Source organism: Mustela lutreola, chromosome 15, assembly GCF_030435805.1.
Source record: "Mustela lutreola isolate mMusLut2 chromosome 15, mMusLut2.pri, whole genome shotgun sequence".
Classification (NCBI taxonomy): domain Eukaryota; kingdom Metazoa; phylum Chordata; class Mammalia; order Carnivora; family Mustelidae; genus Mustela; species Mustela lutreola.
The window spans coordinates 2,180,388-2,201,439 of record NC_081304.1 but is presented as its reverse complement, the minus strand read 5'-3'; the positions used below and the strand labels follow the sequence as shown (position 1 = coordinate 2,201,439).

The 21,052-nt window shown below is 59.1% G+C and overlaps 1 protein-coding gene across 5 annotated transcripts in view; it reads left to right on the top strand.

Moving 5' to 3' along the window:
* Positions 1 to 582: 582 nt before the first annotated feature.
* The window catches only part of RNF213 (ring finger protein 213), a 103,494-nt gene continuing 83,024 nt past the window's right edge, over positions 583 to 21,052 (top strand). For 2 of the 5 annotated variants that reach the window (XR_009347847.1, XM_059147725.1), the window contains exons 1-8: positions 583 to 762; positions 2,013 to 2,154; positions 10,922 to 11,163; positions 16,702 to 17,208; positions 17,439 to 17,561; positions 18,171 to 18,346; positions 18,919 to 19,077; positions 19,415 to 19,611. Coding sequence is in view for 4 of the 5 variants with exons in the window: in XM_059147725.1 (XP_059003708.1) it covers positions 2,058 to 2,154; positions 10,922 to 11,163; positions 16,702 to 17,208; positions 17,439 to 17,561; positions 18,171 to 18,346; positions 18,919 to 19,077; positions 19,415 to 19,611 (1,501 nt within the window). In the remaining variant the exon portion in view is untranslated. The remainder of the gene's footprint in view (positions 763 to 2,012; positions 2,155 to 10,921; positions 11,164 to 16,701; positions 17,209 to 17,438; positions 17,562 to 18,170; positions 18,347 to 18,918; positions 19,078 to 19,414; positions 19,612 to 21,052) is intronic. The other 3 variants (XM_059147724.1, XM_059147723.1, XM_059147726.1) reach the window with 3 other exon arrangements.

Here is a 21,052-nt window from a genome sequence, read left to right as displayed (position 1 = left end):
AGCTGGTGACCTATACTTTGCACCCGAGTGTCTGGCCTAGCGTCCTCTGCCCCTCGCTGGCCGGCTGCTGGTTCTCCAGGGAGGTGGGCGCTGTCCAGGGTGCTGGGCTCCGGGTGGGACTGGGGGGGTGGGGGGTGGGGCGGAGGCTGCTGGGGGACACCCGGGGGCAGACCCCTGCGGGTCCAGAATCTGTGCTCCCCTGCGCCCTGCCCCGAGGGCAGCGACAGGCAGCGCCTCCCCCTTGTCCACCGGGGGGCGCCAGGAGAGGGCATTGTGGCCGCACCCGCCCGAACTCTCCCTGCCCGCAGGGGCGGGACCCGGACCAGAGAAACGAAACTGGGCCTCCGCGGAGGCTTGCACGCTGGGGCGGCGCGGGTGCGCGGGAGGTGCGGGGGGGTGCGTGGGGGCGCGGGCGGGCCGCGGGGTCCTTGGGTCTGGGTCGGGGCGCCTGCGTGCTGCGGGCCGTCCCCTCCCGGCGGCCTTTTCCCGCGGCGCCCGGTTTCGGTTTCGCCTGGGGCCCCGCCACGCGCCTCCCCTCCCCGCTCCCTGCGGACCCCAGCCCCCGGCAGCCGGTGGGCGCGCGGCGTGCGCGGAGGAGCCCCGGGGCTGGCGCGGAGCCCTTCGCTGCCTGGGGTTGCCGGGGGCGCCCCTGCCTGCGTCCCCAGTAGCTCCCCGGAGCGCAGCATCTCCGCCCCGTGGCCGCCCGAGCGCAGCGTCCTTCGCGTTCCCAGCGCTGCCCGCCGCCGGGGTCTCCAGGCCACGGTGGGCACCAATGCCGCGACGGCCTTAAGGGCCCCCAGGTGGCGGCGGGGAGGCCGGAGAAGGCGGAGATGGGGAGCCGGCTGCCCTCGACCAGCCCCCCACCCCGACCCCGGCTCCCGGCCTCACGTGACCCGGCCCCGCCGGCGGGCGCGGTCGGGGCGGGGGGGGCATGGGCGTTGAGTCCAGCGCGCTCCTGAAGCTGGGGACGTCGGAGGCTGAGTGGCTAGAGCCCGGGTTCTCCTACGCCTCAGGCCCCGGGTGGGCGCGGGAAACAGAAGGGCCCTTCAGGGACTTCTGAGCCCTGTGGTGGCTTTTCTGGTGCGCGGGGAAGCAGAGCCTTGCGGAGGGCAGCAGAGGGTTGGAGGCCCCGCCGGCACTGAAAATCGTGGAGAGCCCGGACCCGGGCGGTGGTCGCGCCCCTGGCCAGGCAGGGATGAGGGGCCGGGTGGCGGCCGAGGCTTGGAGGGGACAGGTTGAGCCGGGGAACCTGGCCCACACCGTCTAGCGCTCCCTTCCCCCAAGAACTCACTAGCTAGTGGACCGCGAGCCAAGTCTGGGGGAGGCAGGGCGGGCAGCCTGCTAGCCTGACCACTGGCCCTGTTCGCCCTGAGCTGCCCCAGCGCACAGGCGGGCCCCTCGGGGCCCTCTGGCATCTCTGAAGTGCTTTCTGTCCCACCCAGTCCCCAGGGCACCTGTGCACAGGTGCTTCTGTCTGCCCCTCGTCCAGCACCCAGCGGGCCCTCTCACACGGTGTCTGATCTCAGGGTTCTGCGAGGGCTGTGTCTCGGCTGGAACAGTGCCCCCTCCCCCAACACCTAGTTCTCAGTTGTCCCAGCCCCCAGGCCCAGCCAGTGGGAACAGTTTTAGACTCACAGAGGGACTGAGACACCCGCCCCAGGGGTGACCCTGGCGGGGGTGGGGGGGTGGGGCGGGAGGGTTGGGAGGTGGGGGGAAGGGGGGGCAGGAAGAAAAACCTGCCGGAGCCCCTCGTGGGGGAGGAGGTGGGGGAGGGTGGAGATGCCCGGGGTCAGGAGGGGCGGGTATGGGGTCAGGAGGGGCGGCTACCGGATGCGGGTTCAGGGCTGTGAGTGCAGCAGGTGAGGAAGTGCTAGCACTAGGTTTTCGATTCAGTGGGGGAGCTTCTGGGCACTGTAATTTCCCTTTCCCAGGAAATGAAACTGAAGCAGAACAGGTCACGTGACAGGCGGCTCAGTATATAGTCAGCTGCCTGGGGACCCTTTTTCTTCCAGACCTGCAGGAGCGAGCCTGCCTGGAGCAGACTCACCCCCGGAGGAATGGAGTGTCTCTCATGCGGCTATGTCCCCGAAGACAAAGCCCCCAAGTTCTGCAGCCAGTGTGGACAGAAGCTGTCTCCTGTAGCCCCCGCACCAGGTAAGGGCTGATTGGGGGCGGTGGGGTAGGCAGCAGCCCAGCCCCGCTTCCCCTCGCTGAAATGGAAACTGGCCAGTGGGCAGCTCCGGCAAGTAGTTGGAGGTCTTCTGTGGCTGAGGGACTCTTACTAGAAGCACTTTTGTTACAAGAACAGTTTCAGCAGGTTCTTTACTGGGAGCTCTTGTTGCTTTTTAAAAACTTTCAATTTCATTTCCTGGAGAGCACCTAATGGTTCTCCTCCTCCTTGGGACCGGGCAGTGTCGGGCTGAGCTGAGGCATTTCTGGATTGCAGAGGATGCTGCAGGGAAGTGGTATCCCAGGTGGTGTGATGGGGTGCAGGGCCCCCACAGCCTCGACAGGACCCTCTCTGGTGATGGGGGGCAGGTCAGTGTCTGAAGAAGCATGTCACCTGCCAGCTCAGGTCAGTCCTTAACTCTGGGTGTCCAGGACCTCAGGCTGCGTTCCTTCCTTTCCTGGGTGTTCTTGAACCCAGGACCTTTGCACTGCCTGTTCCCTCAGCTTGGAATATACCTTTCCTCTGAGGACAGCACCATCACCCCCTCACCTCCTTTCTGTCTTTGCTCCTAGGCCCTCCCACCTGGAGGCCCACTCTGACCACCCCCAGTGAGAACAGCGCCTGCCGGGCCCCCCCACTCCCACTCCCGCTTGCTTGGGCCGTTTGCCGTTCTACGCACGGCTTCAGACAAGACCTTTGCTCTCTTGTTAGCTGCTTTATTCCAAGTCCCTGGCACGGCACCTGGCACAGAGTAGGTGCTTGACTAATAATTTCCGGACCCAGCAAAGAAAGGCTTGTAGAAGATCGTGTGTGTTTTCTAAATATAGTTTGTGTGCGTGTGCGCGAGAGTCCGTAAATGCTGCCTGTCCCAGCCCTTCTTGCGTGCTGACCCCGGGGTGATCCGCGAGGGTGCCCTGTGTGTGAAGGGGAGGCCCTGGTTCGGTACTCTCCTCTCTGCTGCGTGTGTACGAAACACTTACATCCCAGATGTTTTTACTGGACTGTAAGAGGTGCGAAGAGACGGCTGGTTCTGCTGTCAGGTTTTGTTTGACTTTCTTCGGCTGCTGCCGCTTTAGGGAGGAGCTCCGGCTACAGTCAGACCTAGGGAGTCTGTCTTTTCCTTTGGAACACAGGGGACTTGACTCATGCAGTCGATCTTGCATCGGCTCGGTGTCCACTGTCCTCATTGGCTCCTGGCTGTCTGGATATGGGACCATGGCCTAGCTGAGCTCTGGTGGGTCCAGGCAGAATTTTCCACCTGCTCGGGCTCCACACCCCTGGTCACTAGAACATCCGCCTGAGTGGGAGACCTTGTGAGGGGGTCTTTGGGACCCCAGAGAGTAAAAAAGCCCAAATCAGAGCAGTTGGTGAAATGTCAGTGAGCCTGACATTGTGCAGAGTCTTGAGGGAGGAGACATCATAGATTCCCATTTTACAGATGCCAGGAGTGAGGCACAGGGGGGTTAAGGAAACTGTCTGCAGTCCCACAGCTAGCAATTGGCAGACGCAGGATTTGAGCCCAGGCAGGTGGCTCTGCAGAGCTCGAGTCCTGGGAGGAAGCCGTGGGCTTGTGGCCTCTGAGGGAAGGAGGGGTTGGGGTGCTGGTGGCCCCTCCGTCTGCTCTGAAGTGCCACCACCTGGGCACCCCTGGGCCCTGGCCTGTATGGGGGTCAGGGGTGAGGCAGGGGTTGAGTGTGGGCCTCCAGGGTGGACATGAACGACTGTGACCAGGTAAAGCAGGGGGACCCCAGACAGGCAGCCAGAGGACCCTGAGGGCCTTCTCTGGAGTCTGGGTCCATTGCCTCCTGTCTCATGGAGACCTACCTCTTTGGGAAAACACTCGCTCTTCTCTGTGGTCTCTGGGGGGGGATGCAGTACCTCTGCCTTCCTTTGGTTTTGTGGGGGGGGGGGTGTCTCGGAGCACTGCTGAGGGTGGCCCAGATGTCATGACAGAACTGGGAACGGAAGGTCTGCGCGCCAGCCTGGGCATGTGTGGCAGCCTGGGCGTGTGGTGCTTTTACAGGATGCCATGAAGTCTTCCTGTCCTGGCAGCAGGCCAGCGGTCACTGTCCAGGGCCCCAGGGCCCCGCCGACCTTGGCGGGTAGGGAGGGAGGGTCAGGTGCACCTTCTCCCCCACCCCCACCACCTCTGAGATACCCGCATGCTGCCGGACGGGAGAGCCGCCGGGAGTGCTGGCTTCTCACGTCGGGGCCTCCCCTGCTGCTGGTGGGAGCGGGGCGCACGGGATGGGGCTCCAAGGGATCCCCAAGGGCCAGGGGTCTCAGGAGCAATGGCGGTCTCCCCCAGTGCCCTTGCCCCGCATAGCGCCCCCACCCCCATTCTCGGCCAAGCTTCTGCTTACAGGAAGGGAAACCGAAACGAAGCTGGGGCAGTGTGGGGCGGAGGAGCTCTTCTTCCTGTTGGCCCCTCCCAGAGCTGGCGCGGGGGCCCAGAGAGGCCGGTGCCGCTGCTGTTCCCGCTGGGATCTGAAGCTCAATTCGGGAGTGCAAGGCTGAGAAAGCATTCTTCCGGCGTTTCCAGGGCAAAAACAAGTGGTTTTCTGAAAGCCGGGGACAGAGCCGGTGCGTGATGTGCAGGGAGAGCTGCACGGGGCCTGGAGAGCCACGAGTGTGTTCTTTTGAGCAGAGGACGGATGGGTAGAGACAGAGGAAGTTTCCCAAAGGATTTTCTTATGTTAAAGGCTTAGAGGAACCCGGAGGTCTGCCCGTTGTTGAGCTAAGGTAGTTTGGGGCTCTGGCAAGACTGTAACAGGACGACCCCTGAGAGCTCCTGGAGGAGCTTCATCCCAGCCTCCTTGTCGGGTGGCCACAGTTCTAGGGAAGTCCTGTTCCCTCTACCATGTCTTTCTGCCTCACACCTCCTGTGGCTGCATGCCTGGGTCGCGGAGGCTGGGGGCCGGGCAGCGACCACTGGGGTGTGTGGAGAGGGGCCGACGTTGCCCAGAGTCATGTTGGGCCAGTCTGATGAAGTTCTAGAATCTAGGTGAGGTTCGGTGGGGTGAGGTCCAGAGCCGACAGCTAAGAAAGAATTCTTAAGACGTCTCTGGTGCAAAAAGGTAGTTTATTAAAGCACAGGGACAGGACCCGTGGGCAGACAGAGATGCTGCCCCGCTATCCTGAGGAGGGGCTGATTATATACCCAGGAATTTGGTAGGTGAGGACAAAGGGGTGTTCAGAAGGGCTATCGGGGTAAAGAGACTGTCAGGATATTGAAGGTCTGGTTATTGTCCGGCCAAGACCGTTTTTCCCTGTAACGAAGCACTAGCATGAAGACAATCGGAGTCTCCTGGTGGAATGTCACGTTCCTCCTATCAAACGTCCTTGTTAGGGAGATTTAGGTTTAGAAGAAATTTAACTTTATTTACATTTCCTTCTGCCGCCGCCTCCTTCAGTGTTTATGGAGGGGAGGGCGACATTAGGGCTTGAGGAACTGAGTTATTCGTCTCTGGAAATTGGGCTATTGATAAGACAGCTGCTTTACTGTAAATCTCTAGGACATTTGCAAACCAAGCGAGACTCCTGCCTTGCACGATTGTGATCTCTGCAAGTTAACGGTTTGTTTTTCTTTTAGGGCAGCCAGGGGTGCCTGAGGAATGTCACATACGTTACCCAGGGGAGCGGGTGGAGAGGGGGTGCAAGGTGCCAGCTCTTGCTTTGTCCTCCGCCAGCCGCCTGCTCCCTCATCAAGTCCGATGGTGGAGGATAGGGCCAGGGGGAAGGTCAGGTTCCCCGGGGGACCCCGTCGGACTCTTTCTTGAGTGCTAGAAGCCTGTTATCAGGAGAGGAAGTTCCGGCCAGCGTCGTCACTTTCTCATTTTCTGCTATGTCCCAGTTTCCTTGATGTTTTTATAAGGGAGAAAGAGGAGAACCTGAAACCCTGTTCATGTCCAGGGTAGGGCTGGGGGCCCCGGGGCAGCTCAGAGGCAGGAGAGGTACAGGTGGGGGGGGGGGCAGCCCTGGAGGGTCCCTGGCCGGGGTCAGAGCCATCCTGCCTGTTCGTGCCTGTGGGGCTGGTGTGGGCACCTCAACTCCACGGCCACCGGCACAGGCCGTGGGTTTGTGCTCCGTGAGCGGACTCCGGCCGGGTGGGGCAGGCACACCAGGTCGTACTGCTCAGTGCCCTGGTTTTATGATGTCGATCGTGGTAAAACATTTATAACGTGAAATTTACCGCTTTCGCGGTGTGTCGCTGTTTGGCGGCCTGAGGCCCATTCCTGTTGTCCTGCGGCCTTCCTCACCATCCCCTCCAGAACCTTCCGTCTTCCCAAACTGAACATCTATCTGCAGTAAACACTGATGCCGCCCACAGCCGCTGTCCCCCACCGTCTCCTCTGTCTCTGGGAATGTGACCGCCCTAGGGACCTCTGTGAGAGTGGGAGGCGTGCGTGCTCGCTTTAGCCTTGAGGACCTGCAGGGCTGCGGCCCCTGTTTTCCAGCCGAGGGCTGGGCCCGGATGGCAGGGGGGCCCCGGGCTAGCTGGCGGCCCTCCCAGGGGTGCGTGCGCTGCAGACCTAGGCCTGCTGCTGGGGCTCTCCTCGGAAGCCTGGGTGTCGGAGTCCGCGTGGCTGACTGTTAATTTTCGGTGACGTTTTATAGAAGTGATTTGGGGTTGTCGGTGAGGTCCCTGCTCTCTCCCCTCATTCCTGTGCTAATCAGCCATTGACCTGATTTGGGGACCTGAAGGGGAGCTCAGACCCATTGGCTCTCTGGATACCCCCAGGTCTGCTCACTTGCAGGCATCCCAGCATGCATACATGCTTCGGGGCTAGGGGACAGGAATTTGTTCCGATTCAGCCAAAATATCCTATGGGCAAGGACCAGGACCCCGACAGCTGTCCCCAGGGCCTGTTGTGGCTTCTGTGAAACTGTGGGAGGCAGCCCAACGCCTGGGTTCAAGCCCTGCTCCCCAATTGTCCTTCCATATTTGTGTCTACCAGGAAAGCATCTCCCCCGTTGACTGGCGGTAGGTACTTGGCGGGTTCACACGCAGAGCGCCTACTAAATGCCGCGGCAGGTTTGCTCTTCCTGAATCCAGCTGGAAGTAACACGTGCTGGTGAGAACGGGGGTGATTGGAAGTGGTGCTGGGGAGCAATCGGTCCAGAAAGAAGTCTTCAAACATTCTTGGTATAAAAAGGGTGGTTTTATTATAACACAGGGGCAGGACCTGTGGGGAGAGAGAGCTGCCCCCGGACTGTGGACTGTGGAGAGCTGCGGAGAGATTAGATACTTTAGAGTTGGGGGAGGTAAGGACAAAGCAAAGTTTCCAGAAAGATTTTCCTGCCTCAGAGACTCCCAGGATCCAGGAGGCCTGGCTAGCATTTCCTCTAGCAAGGCATTATCTCGGGAGACCGGGACTTCCTGGAGGAATGTTGTATTCTGCCCACCTGGAGTGTTTGTCAATAGGGCTGAAGGTCCTAAGGAAATTCAATTTTATGTACATTTCTTTTGCCTTTGTTCCTCTAGTCATGAAGACCTTCCCATTGTAGGAGGGCACACAAGCCTTGAGGCCTGACCTCCTCTCAGCCCTGGCCCTCTGCATGGCCTGTTAACCAACCTTATTAAGTGTTTGGTGTGTCCCCTTCTGGATGTTTCCTCTGCGTGGAAACGTGCGTATGCATATGTGTTTCTGTAAGCTGGTGGGTCATGCTGATGTATTTTGGGAACACAGGTGAGGCTTGGTAGGGTAGTGGGTCTGGAGCCGAGAGCCAAGAAAGAATTCTTCAGATGCGTTTGGTGCAAAAAGGTGGTTTTATTAAAGCACGGGGACAGGACCCGTAGGCAGAAAGAGCTGTGCTGGGGTCGTGAGCTGTGCCTCATGCTGTGCTCTCAAGTTGGTGGGGTGAGAGGGAGATCGTGAGTCTCTGAGGAATTTTGGAAGCAAGATTTGCAGGGCCTTGAGGGGCCAGCTGGTGTTGGGAAAAGGTCATTTACTACCGTCTAGCAAAACCTGAGTCATGAGAACCTTCAGATGTATATCGGCGGGATAAAGATCAAGGGAGCTTCCAAAGGAATTTTCATTTATTTTTTATTTATTTTTATAAATTTTTGAAGATTTCACGTATGTATGTATGTATTTTAGAGAGGGGAGGGGCAGAGGGAGAAGGAGAGAGACTTACTCCTGCCCCGCGCCCAGCATGGGGCCTGACTGCATGACCCGCGCCCAAATGAAGAGTTGGATGCTTAGAACCGACTGAGCTATTCAGGTGCCACCAGAGAAATATTTATATTTTAAAGTCGACTGACAGGATCCTGGGGGTCGGGCTAGGACTGCCTTTGGCCCTTAGCAGAGCATCAACATCGAGGCAGCTGAGTCCCTAGAGGAAGGTCACTCTGCCTGTTTCAAGGACTAGTCAGTGGGCTGTAGTTAGGAATGAAATTTAATTTTCTTCTGTAAAGAAATTTATTTTCCTTCTGCCTTTGTTCCACCATTTGTCATAAGGGACATGGCGAGGCGGATCTTGCCCCTGGAACAGTCTGTCTGGAGGACGGCCTCGTGTGTTTATAAGCATGAGGCTTCTGGCCCCTCTGGCCTATGGGTTTCGAGGTTTCTCGTCCACCCGCGTCCTCTGTAGCACTGGGCGCTGCACATCTTGCTGGTTCGTGCCAGGTGGGTGGGGGCACACGGCATCTCGTGGATTCCTTGCTCACTTCCTTGATCAGTAGAGAGTCAAGAATGTTTTCGAGGGTCTTTTTCTTTGAGCCACCTCTTGTTTTCCTCTTGGGAAGCTCACTTTTTAACAACAGTTCTTACTGATTCTTCATCGGCGTCGAGGCTGTTTAATCGGAGAGGACCAGAACCGCAGCCCCCTGCTTCGTCCGCTGAAGGAATGCACTGCCCGGACACTCGGCTCCAGAGCCAGGGGCTTGGGTTTCCACAGGGCTCGCTCTCTGTCCCGAGTTCCTCTGTCTCTGCGTCTTTCTCTGGTCCCCTGCTTTGTCCTCAGGCTGGCTGTGTTCATGAAGGCAGACAGGCTCACCAGCTCCAGTGCCTGGGATCTGTCTGTCTGACCAGAGAGGGAGTCACTGTGTGTCTGAAACCCCAGTCACCAGCCCTGGAGGCCTGCTGCGTCCTGCCAGTCACCGGGGCCAGGGGAAATGCCAGGTTCTGATTGGATCAGGCTAATCAGGGATCGCACCACCAAGAGGCAGGTAGAGGCCAAAATGCTCACAGTTTATCATCAAAGGAGAGTGGTCCCGGGCGTTGTGTGTGATGATATCCTTGCTGCTTTGGTTCTTCAGCCATCATATTGTGGGGGAGGAAGAATTTTTCTCTACCCTTCAAAATGCTTCTGGCTGGTCTGAGAAATAAATCGACATGAGACAGATTGACAGGAGAAAAATCAGATTTAATTTCTTTACGATGAGAGATTGCAAAGGTAAGTGAAAGGAGGTGTCTCTGTCACCCCGAACTCAGGAGAAGGGAGGGGCAGGGGTCTGGGACACCAAAGGGAAGACAGCAGGCCTCAGGGAGATGGGAAGGAGTCAGAGGTGAACAGATGTTTGCTGCGCCATCAGGACACTATGGGACAAGAAGACTCTGGTCCAGCAGGCCTTGCTAAGTTCCTCCTGGCCCGCCATCCCGCCATCCCTAGTTCATAGCTTAATGTAGTTACGTGTGGCGGCTCCCAGTTCTTCCTTCTCCATTCTTTGTTTTTTTTTTTTTAAATTTTATTTATTTGACAGACAGAGATAACAAGAGAGGCAGGCGGAGAGAGAGGGAGAAGCAGGCTCCCCGCTGAGCAGGGGGCCCGACGCCAGGACCCTGAGATCATGACCTGAGCCGAAGGCAGCGGCTTCACCGACTGAGCCCCCCAGGCGCCCCTTCCTTCTCAATTCTTGTAGGCAGTTAGGGGAAGGCCAGAATTTCTTCCTGAGTTTTTCCAGCTCAAAATAGTCTTCATGACCAAGTGGCCCATCTTGGGGCAACTCAAAGTTCTGAGTATGTGTATTTAGCCATTTAATGTAGTTGTTATTAGTTCTGAGTCTTGTCACAGTCCCCCAAAGGATGACTTCTGAGGGCCAAGTTCCACATGCCAGAGAATTTACAGAGAACCTCCAGAATTTACAGAGGGGAGGTTGGGCCTAAGACAGGGCCTAGGAGAAGGAAGAGGAAGGGCCCAGCAGGCCTGGGCTTTGGAGGCCAGGCTGAAGGAAGGTTCCAAGTAGAAAGCCATCTGGAGTGGGGGGGGAGGTGGCTTGGGGACCCAGCTTTGAAAATAGGGTCCCTGAAGGGCCCCGTTCGGGAGGGGCCCCCTCTGGCGATGGCGGCTGTAAACAGGAGCCGCTCTGAGAGCAAAGCAGCTGGGGCACTGGGGTCAGTGAGGGCAGGGGCCAGGGAGGCGCTGGGAGACCCTGGGTCCGGCCAGGAGCCCCAGTGAGAGGGGCTGAGAGTGGGGTGGGCTGTCCCTGAGAAGAGAGGAAGAGGCCCCCTGGGCAGGGAGGGGAGCGGCTCGTTCTGTTTTAGACCCAGGGCTGGGCCACTCTGCTGATGCCGACGCCAGGAAGAGCTGGGCGGTCAGACTGCACGCGCTGTCCCGGGGATTCGGCCGCTTCCTTGGGGCTGGAGCCGGGGTCCTGGGTCCGTCATGCCCAGCCAAGAGCAGAAACTGTACCGAGGGAAAGTGCGTGTTGGCGGAGAGGGCTGATCTGGCCAGTGTCCTCATGGGACTTTCCTCCGGGACTTTCCTCGGGGACTTTCCTTGTCCACTCACATGCGTGGACCTTTGCAGATTCTGAGAACAACCACCCTGAGGCGGTGCCGGCCCCGGAGGAGAAAATGGAGTGTGAGCAGGAGCTGCGGGAGGACGGTGGCCCCGAGGTGACGTCGGACCCCGAGGCAGAGATGGAGTGGGGACAGGAGCTGAGGGAGGACGGTGGCCCTTTCTTGTCCCCGGACTCAAGTCACCTCCTGCGGGAGGATCAGGACGAGCCTGCTTCCAGTGTCTCCTTGGCTGGCCCAGGAGTGGGCAGAGTGAGTAGTCCTGGGCCCTGGCGGCGGGGATGGGGGCGGGGGGTGTCTGTGAGGAGCAGCGATGGCCCATTTCCCCCCTTCTGGGCCCAGAAGCTGCCGCTGCTGTGGTCTCACCGTGGCGGAACAAGGGGCCCCCCATCCTTACTGTGCGGCTCCGTGGGGCCCTCCCTGCCCCCGATGGCTGCACGCGGGGCAGCAGCAAGGGCAGCCCCATCTCTGCGGCTGGTCAGCCGCGGGTTCTGGGTTCCTGCTCCCCCGCCAGGCCCGGCTGGGTCTGGAAGCCTGAGCTGCTGCCCCGCTGTGCCCCCTCTTGGGACCTCTTTGCCTTGACCAGGCTGGCGTTGAGGTGTGTGGAAGGCACAGAGGCAGGGTCGCCGCTTAGGAAGGTCGCCTGCTCACCACACACTCCTCGCCTCGAGTGGGGGTGGGGGTCCGGGGCTCAGCAGTCCGGGGTCGCCCGCCAACACCAGGCCCTGAGTGGGTCTTGCAAGTGCGCGAGCAGACGGGGGCCCTGGGCAAGGCTTGCCGGGAGCGCGGGGACAGGTTCAGGGGCAGGTTGGGGACCGCGACACGGCAGAAGGTCCCGTGCTGCAGCTCGGCGGCCTGTGCGGACCCAGCAGCCTGGGGCTCCCGCTGGACACGGGGGCCCGATGCTGTCCTTCCGTGTCGGGGTTGGGGCCGGTGTCCCGTCTCCTCTCAGTTGTTCCTTGCAGTGTCAGGCCAGCGGGGCAGACGTGCCGCCGGCAGCATCGTGGGGCGCCGTGCGGGGGTGCGCAGAGGGGTGCGGCGGTGCGGGGGGTGTGCGAGGTGTGGCGGGTGTGATGTGAGGTGAGAGCGGGGGATGTGTGTGTGTTAGTGTGTAGTGTTCGTGAGCGTGAGTGTAGGATTTGTGTTGTGTGGGTGAAGTGGAGGCGCAGGAGTCTGGGTGTGTGGTGTACGTTAGTGTGTGAGGCCGGGTGAGGTTGTTGTTAGTGTGCGATGTGTGTGTGCTGTTGGGTATGTGTGGTGTGGGCGTGTTAGCGGGTGGTGTGGATGAGTATGGTGGGGGTACGCACGTGTGGTGGGAGCGTGGGGTGTGTATGTGGTATGTGTGTGAGTGGGGTGTGCGGTGTGGGGTGTAGATATGTGTGCGGGAGCAGCTGGTGTGATTGCGGTGCGTGTGAGGGTGTATGTGTGTGGTATGCATGTGAGTGTGCGTGGGGTGTGAGTGAGTGGACTGTGTGTGTGTGAGAGGTGTGAGTGGTGTGTAGGGGTGTGAGTGTGATTGAGTGTGTGTGTGAGTGTGTGTCCTTGCCCTTGGGGCGTCGCTGTCCCGAGCAGGATGTGGGACAGTGAAGGTTCAGGTGAACTCTGGGAGCGGGCGCCGGGGGGTGCACACCCACAGGAGGGCATGTGGCACCGCGAGTGGACCCGACTCTGAGCCCAGCAGGACTGGGTTTTCTTTTTTCACCTTGAAGTAACCAGAGTGAGTTTAAGGCTTTTTAAAAAAACGGGCAAGAATAAGCAAGAATACCATGAAAAAGAAAAGAAAAAGAAAAGTCTGAGTGGGACTTACTGCACGAAATCAAACAGAGACGAGTTACAAAGCCATAGTCAGTGACACAGTGAATTCTGGGGGCGATCGCTGTACTAGAAGAGACATCCCTGAGTCAGAACCTAGCATGTGTAAGAACTGGGATGGGGGATGTATAAATATGTGTCTGCTCTCTGAACGGGGAAAGAGTTTCTGGGAATTAAAGCAAGGGAAAAGACTACAAACAAGAGATCGGTGTCTTTGACTTAAAATTAAAAATGTCATAGAATATGATAAGCACAAATGAAGGGCAAACAATCTAGGAAAAACATAGAATATTTTTATTTACATAAAAGTACTTTTAACGTAGAGTGAGGTTCCTCAATATGTCAAAAGCTCTTAGAAATCAAGAAGAAAACAGTAAACAACCCAGTAGGAAAAAGTGGGTCAATGGTAGATTATAGTCTCTAAATGGTCTATACATTTATAAAGCTCCCACCTCTGAACTCAAACTTGGAAAATAAAAAGAACTCCGAGCTTTTATGTGAAACTTATAAAATTAAAGAATGGATGTAAAGTCAGCATTTGGGGCCGAGCTCTCCATGCAGCTGCGGGTCGTCTGGTGGGACCCCAGCGAGGCAGGTGCTCTTCTTCTCTGCTTTCATTATGAGAAATGACCCCAGGAAGGCATCTGAAGGTTTCAGAGAGGATTTAATCACAGCCCCATTTTCTGTGGCCCAAAGGCTGGAACCCTCTTGAGATTCCCCCCACCCTGGGCAGGGTCCCCTGGGTCGTCCCTAGGCCGGAATGCATTGTGGCCTCCAACTGTTATTTTCTCAAAGATGAAAGCCGTGGGGAAAATTCTTGCGATCCAATCACATAACTAAATAAACAAAAAGAGAAAAGAAGAAAACCCCAAGAATGGTAAAGGGGTACCAGTGAAAACGGCAGAGAAGGGGCCTGCGGGGTCCTGTCCCTCCCAGGGAAGCACCAGCCACACTGAGCAAAAGAGCGTAAGTTCAGTTGCATGTCTGGAAAGTCTCAGTAGCGGGAGACCTGGCCCTGGTGGCCGAGCTTGGTTTGTGGGGTTTCGGCCTGGCCCCACTCCCTCCCCGCATGGGGGGTCTAAAGATGCCGCCCATTCTGACGGAGGACGGGAGCCCTGCAGACCGTGTTCTGGGGCTTGACCTCTGGGATGTCTAAGGATGAGAAGCGCTAAAGAAGCTGTTCCTGGAGGAGGGAAGTGGGGAGTCATTGCTCAGAGGACATGGGGTTCCTTTCATGGGGGTATGAAAATGTCCAGAACTAGATAGTGCATGTGTGCAATGGCTCACTGTACGTTCTGTGATTTTCACCCCGGTGTCAGAAAGCCGTGTGTGGCACTGTCACAGGAGGGGTTGAAAACAAAAGCCAAAATGCACACGCTCCCACCCGCGCAGGGGAGCCGGAGAGGGGAGCACAGGTGAATGCTGAGGGGTCGTCCCTGGGGATTCGCTCACGGGGCTTCGTGGCCCTTGCCCCGCTCCCTAGTGACCCTGCATAACACCACGCTCTGACGGCACGTGCGCGTGTGAACAGGCTCGTGGGTGCAGCTGGGGTGTTCCCACGGGGCGGGGGGACTCTGCCAGGGAACCAAGGGCCAGGGCCCCGGGCTAGGACGGGACCCTTTATTCAATGAGTCATGAATCAGGCACATCCCACCCAGCAACGTAAGGAGCACCAAAAGGCTGAGTGGAAGGTTTTCTAGAGGCAGAAAGGGGGTGGAAGAGAAAATTATTAGTAAAGCATGCATTGTTTTCGGGCAAGGTTGTACTCCTGTGGGGGTCAGGCGGAGGGAGGGCCAGGTGGGCTCGCTTTCCTACAGAGGCTGTCCGGGAGGGATGGCCTCTGCCCAGGGGCGCGGGGTAGGGGACAGGAGGAAGGAGGTGTCTACGAGAGGGACGTCGAAGCAGGCGAGGACAGGAAGGAGGCGCTCTGACGGTGTTGGGCGTTTAACTGATGGACGTGGCTGCGTGACGAGAGGAGGGATCGTGCCGTGCCGTGCGGGGAAGCCCCTGGTGGCCGAGAGGACGAGGGGGCAAGGCAAGTTTGGGCACGTTCAGGATTGGCTGGTTTGAGTGATCGCGGTGGGCCCCGGGCTGTCGGGGTGTCGCCAGCCATCGTGTCCCCGGCCCTGGGGTGATTTTGCGCAGAGGAGCCGTGGCGGAGGGAGGTGTGTGGGGTGTGGGCTCTGGGTTGGTTGGTTTGCAAATGGAAGGGAGTCTTCCACAGTCCAGGAGTGAGCTAGCCCCGGGTGGGGGGGGCTCCAGGACTAGCAAGGACCCCCAACTGTCAAAGCGCCATAAACTGCCGAAAATAAAACCCAGGATTAATACCGGCGGCGGGAGCAGGACAAGTGCAGGGTGAGGTGGGCGGGCCGTGAGCGGGGTCTCCCGGCCACAGTCCGGCTGTTACCTGGGTGAGCCAGGCTCCGGCCGCTGGCACACAGTACAGGACCAGGGAGTCCTTGGAGAATGGGCAAAGCCATCTTATTAGGGCTTCAGTGGCTTTCAGGCTCGGCCTGCACCATCCCCTCCAGGAAGCCTTCCAGGCTAGAGGCCACCTCTGAGATCCCAGCTCCTTTGCCATTGGCTTCCCCACACACTTAACACCATCCGTTTACATAGTCTGCTTCTCTCCCGAAACCACTGGCTTCTTGGGGCGGGAACAAGCCTTGTGCTCTTGCTCCTGGTCCCTGCACAGAGTCCAGTCGGAGTGGAGTTGGCGGGGCTCGCAGGGGCGCGCTCCGGGCCCTGCCCGGGTCCTCCTGGTCTCCAGCGGCCCTGGCAGCAGCTCATTGGAAATGCAGACCCCCAGGTCCCCCACGCCTGCCGCGTTACCGTCTGCATGTTTAGTGCTCTGTACCCCCCACGGGTGTTGGACAAATTACTGCCTTAGATGACCTTTCTTTATTTTTAAGTTTTATTTATTTAAGTCATCTCCACACCCCATGTGGGGCTCGAACTCACAACCCCGAGATGAAGAAGAGGCATGTGTTCTTCACAGCCACAGCCCTTAGATGACCTTTTCTTTATTATTTAAAGACTTTATTTATTTATTTATTTTAAGGAGAGGGAGTCAGAGAAAGCAAGCAGGGGGAGGGACAGAGGGACAAGCAGACTCCACAGAGTGTGGAGCCCAACATGGGGCTCAGTCTCTCGACCCTGAGATCATGACCTGAGCCAAAGTCAAGAGTCAGCCGCTTAACCACCTGAGCCACCGCAGGCCAAGCACCCCCCCCCCCCGCCCCTTAAGGCCTTGGTCCTGCCAGTGCAACGGTAGCAAGTGTCAGTTTACAGGCCAGGAAGTCTCCCTCGAAGGCCGCAGCGCTGGGGTGGCCCCGTGTGTCCTGCTGGTTACTGGGGGCAGAGCTTGGAGAAGACCCAGGCCCTGACCCAGAACCGGGCCAACAGATCCCAGGCCTGGGGTGGGTGGTGAGCCCAGTGCTGTGTCTCTGGCACTTATAGGCCAGTGGCCCTTAATGCACCGGCCACTCTTCCCTTGCCCCAGAGCTGTATCCCAGGAGCGGTAGGGCATCGGGTGCCAGCCAGGTCCACAGAGGGGCCACCGAGCAGGGCTCTCCAGGCTAGAAAGGGCCGTTCACACTCCCGTTTGCTTTTGGTCTCCTGTCCTCCTGGCCAAAAGGATTGGACGTCGGAGTGTGGTACATGGGGGGTCGTGTCTGCTTTGGAACTTGCAAGCAGCACGCTTCGGGATGTCCCATGGCAGCCCCCGGGGAGGTTCTCGGCTGTGATTTGCCGGGACGAAGGGTGTGGCCGGCACTGCTCAGCCCCCTGTCCTGCAGCTCTGTCCCCCGCCCCGACGGTTCGCGTCTTTCCAGGATAAGGAGCTGGTAGATCTGACAGAGATGAGGGGGTTTGGTCAGGCCAAGCTTGACGTACTCAAGACATTGAAAGGAAATTGGAGGAAAGTGTTGGGAGAGTGTAGTGACCCCAGGAAATATAACGAGTGTCTCTTCTGTTCAGAGCAAAAGGAAGAGAGGGAGGAAGAGAAAGAACCAGAATGCCTCCGCTTCCGCAGAGCCAGACTCCTTGCTCGAGGCCGCCTCCGTCCCCGGGGGCATCAGCTGGCCTGGAAACTCATGCTTCCAGGACCCAGCCCTACCCCAGAGCGGGGTCCCACAAGGTGGTCTGACCAGCGAGCCGAGCCAGCCCCCGGGCGCCACCCCGATGCCGCCAGAAGGTGGTGACCACCCAGGGCCCATGGGGCATGCCGAGGCTGGTGGCAGCCCTCCATGGGACAAGACTGGGGGAGGTGCCCCCCTGAATGGGAAGGGTCTTGACACCCCCAAGCCCTCCAAGGGGAGGGCCCCCCCCCAGGAGGGGGCTGGTCCAACCACCTCTGCCAGCAAAGACCGTCCTGGGAAGGAAGGTGCTGCTCAAGAAATCCTGCCTCCTGAGTCCAAGCGGGCGTATGAGCCCAGGATGGAACCACAGAGCCCTGCGCAGCAGGCCGGGGCTCACGCCTCTGGGGTGAGTTGTCGGGAAGTGATGAACGGGTCCACTGTGCCTGGACCACTGGCTGTGGCCAAGCAGCTCTGCTGCCGCCTCCCTGCCCAGGAAGGGCACCCCTGGGACTTGCTCCCCGGGATGACACCCCTCCCTGAGCCACTGGTCCCTCTCGCTGGGCTGGTAGCAGCGCTGACCTGTCCCCGTCAAGTTGTTGCCTGGGTCCTGACGTCTGGGGTCTTTGTTTCCTCTAGGAAACCGCTGCTGCAGCCCAACCCGCTAAGCCCGTGGGAGGGGCTGGGGAAAAAGCAAAAGCCAAGACTCAGAAAACCAAACAGCCGCCCGCAAGCTCCTCTGCTTCCCCAGAGCTCCGCCAGGTAGGGAAGGCATCTTGTCTTGGAAGCCACGTCCTGCTGTCTGTCCCACCATCTGCTCCTTTGGGCCCTGCTCCTTCTAGAGTTCATCCTTCGTTCAGTCATTCAGTGATTCCCTTTTGGGTGCTGGGGATGCAGCCACGAAGGAGACCCGACTCCTGCCATCATGGCCCACATTCTTAGGGGAGAAGACAGAAAGCCAAGTTAGGCACAGGGAGGGCCACATGGAAGAGCACGGTGCTGGGGTAGGGAGCCGAGGTGGGTGCTGAGAGAGCGTCGCCAGGCAGGGTCTCCTCAAGGAAGTGCCGGTGGAGCAGAGATCTGCAAGCCTGAGGGGCAAGCCATGCAGTTCTCTGGGGACATGCCCCAGGCAACAATGGCAAGTGCAGAGGCCCTGTGGCAGACTGTGGCAGACTTGTACTGGGAACAGTAAGGAAACCAGTGACCCCAGGAGCAAGTGAGGGAAAGAGGGTTGCAGAGGGGTTCTTGGAGGCTATAGCAGGTGGGTCAGAGGGCAATGGAAGGTTCTGAGCAGGGAAGGGACGTGACCACTCTGGCTGCTGTGACAAGCATTGACTGGAGGGGGCAAATGGGCTTGGTTACTTGTTCCAGGAAGCTGAAACCAAGGAGAAGGTGGCCGTTGCTGGAGACAAAGCAGGTGGAAGTGATAAGGCCAAGACAGGGGCTCCGAGGAAGCCGGAAAAGAATGGCAAGGATTGTGCGGCCGCGGGGAAAAAGGAGAAGGAGCAACAGAACCGCAGAGCCGGAGCGTGTGACGCGAAGGAGAGGTAGGTGTGAGCCCTGGCGCCTGGGAGCAAGGACACAGCCTGCCCCAGGGACGCAGGCACAGCCTCCCAGGCTGCTGGGGCAGGAGACAGACAGATTCCCAGGCTGCCCTTCTTGGTGACTCTTGGGAAAATGGGGGAACTGCTGAGGAGGTGGAAGGCGGGGGGAGCCACGTGTCCCCATTCCTTGCTGGTGATATGCTCCAGCATACAGCCCCCAGGGTCCCCCAAGGCCACATGAGCCTTATGGATCCCAGGGGAGAGGCTGGCATGTCCCAGAGTGCTTTCTGTCCCCTCCCGCCACAGCCCCCAGCCCTTCAGAGCGGGGCAGAGATGGCCCCCCACCCTGTGAGTCGAAGCCCACCCCCTCCTCCGCCGTGAGGGGGCGCCCAGCAGGACCCACATGGCATGGGTCTGTCCGAAGCGTGGACTCTGTTGCCCGCCGCCGGGGCGTGTGTGCGCAGTCAAGAAACAGAGGCCCTGTTGTGCACGTATGGTGTGTGAGTGTGCATGTGTGTGTGCAGGGAGCAGCAGATCTAGATCTAATCTGTGTTTCCTCTGATGCTTTTCTCCAGCCCACTGAGTCTCCAGGAGAGGATCACGGTGTTCTTCCACGCAATCATTTCCAAGGACGTCAGCTTTGACCCCAACGTGCACCAAGTGTTTGTCAAGGGGGGAGAAGAGTTTGGGAAACCCAAGTGGAGTCTCAACGTCTGTGAGATGCACTGCACCAAGTGAGTGTGCCGGGGGTCGTGGGGACTGTCGGGGAAGGCACGGAATAGCCAGTCTTCGAAATACATTGAAATCATGATTTTTTTCACGTTGCTGACATTCTCACGCTTTGGAAGACGACGGCTCCGAACAGGTACTCCCTCGGCTGCGCTTCTGTGCCGCATGTCACCGTGGCCCGCTTAGTGTTGGTTCCGTCGGTAAACTGTGTCTCATTCTAGAAACATCCTCTGGTCAGCGGTGATTTCTAGCTCTGGGTTTGCTCCAGGCTGTTTGAGGAGTGGTAAAATGTTCAAGCTAGGAATCTGCTTTGGAGCACCGGCCGGTGTCCTGTCGTTCCAGAGACCTGTACGACAACGGGTTCCTCGTGGAAGGCAGCGCCGTCCTTTCCCGGCAGCACCTGAATAAAGCCATTCCGTACAAGTACGTTGTCGTGAAGGGCAAGAGCAGCGACTACGAGTACATCTACAAGCCTCAGCAGAGCCACGAGCACGTCAACCGCTGTCTGCAGGTGAAGGAGGAGCTTCTGGGCTCAGGAGGTGAGTCGCCAGCGGGGCCCCTGGCCCGGGCTCAGGCGTGCCGACGCTGGGCCTCCCAAAGTGGCCAGTCCTCTGCAGAGCGGGGGTCCCCGTGGGAACTCTGGGCCGGCACTGCCCTTGCCCATGCCCCTGGGCCCTGGCCCCCGGCCTCCAGCTCTGCATTGAAGAAACCCAAGTTCAGAAGCCCGTTTTTGATCAGTGTAATGGAACCGCTCACTTCCCAGGGGAAACCAGGAAAAGGACTTTGACTCACAGGCAGAGAGGGTGAAGCCGCCGGGGGTGAGGCGGTGAGAGGCTGGGCGGAGGGGCCGCAGGGCTCTGGCAAGAAGGCTCAGGGCGGGAGGGCGAGGCTGGAGCTGTGGGCGCCCACCCCCTTGCCCCGGAGACTGTGGGTCGACCCCTGCCCGCGCCCCTGCTGCTTGCGTCCTGGCCACGCTCCGCTCGTCTCCTTTCTCCTGTTCATGTGTAATTGCTTCCTTGTCTTGTCTTTCCTGTTTTTTCTTTGCTGTATTTTCTTCTCGTTGTACGTAGTGTGTGTGTGTGTGTGTGTGTGTGTGTGTGTGTGAACATTGTATGTGTGTAAACATGGTGTGTTTATGAATGGCATGTGTGTGAACACAGTGTGTGTGGAGTGTGGGCGTGTGTGTGGGGACATGGCGTGTGTGGCGTGCAACGTTGGCACATCGGCGTGTGTGGCCTGTGTGGCGTGTGCGGTGTGTGTTTCACTTACACATGATCTCTGTGGCTTCTGCTTTGGGAATGTGCGAGGACCTTTTCTGTGGCCTGGTGCCCGGTCTGTGGCTGGCGTCCCCGTGGGCTGAGCCAGACCAGGCAGCGAGCTGGGGGCGCGCGGACCCTCGTGTATCTAGTAGATGAAGCCCGTTTGATAGTCAAGTCCATTCTCGAAAGGCTGGTGTGTCTGTCAGCTCCCGAGTGTAGCCCGGCGCTGCTCCCTGCTGCTGCCCGGCCCCGAGCGCCGCGGGCCTTCGATGCAGGATGACGGTCCGGACCTGGGGCTGTGGGATTGTGGGAGCGGGACAGAAGTGAGGCCTGGTGACCTGCGGGACGGCTCGTGGGGAGGCCTTGGCAGGCTCTCCTCGGAGGTTATTGTCATCGCTACAGACGGTTGGGGAAGGGGCGTGGAAGGTGCCGGGAACGGGATGATGGCAGGGTTTTCGTGTCCCGTGCTGCGGCGGCTCCTCTATAGCGCCTGAAATAACGGCAGGTCACCTGGTTCCCAGCACGGTACGGGCAGGGGTGGCTGTCCCCCTTCCTCCCTCTACGCATCCCCGCATAGCGTGAGTGGCAGTGGCCAGGCCGCCAGAGTGGGGGCTTCCGGCTGTAGCCCCGCACTCCGAGAGACCCAGACCATGGCCGCGCGCCTGGGGGGGCCTGAGCGTCGTCCTCCCGTGTCCTCTTCCTCTGTCCCTCTGTGGTCCCT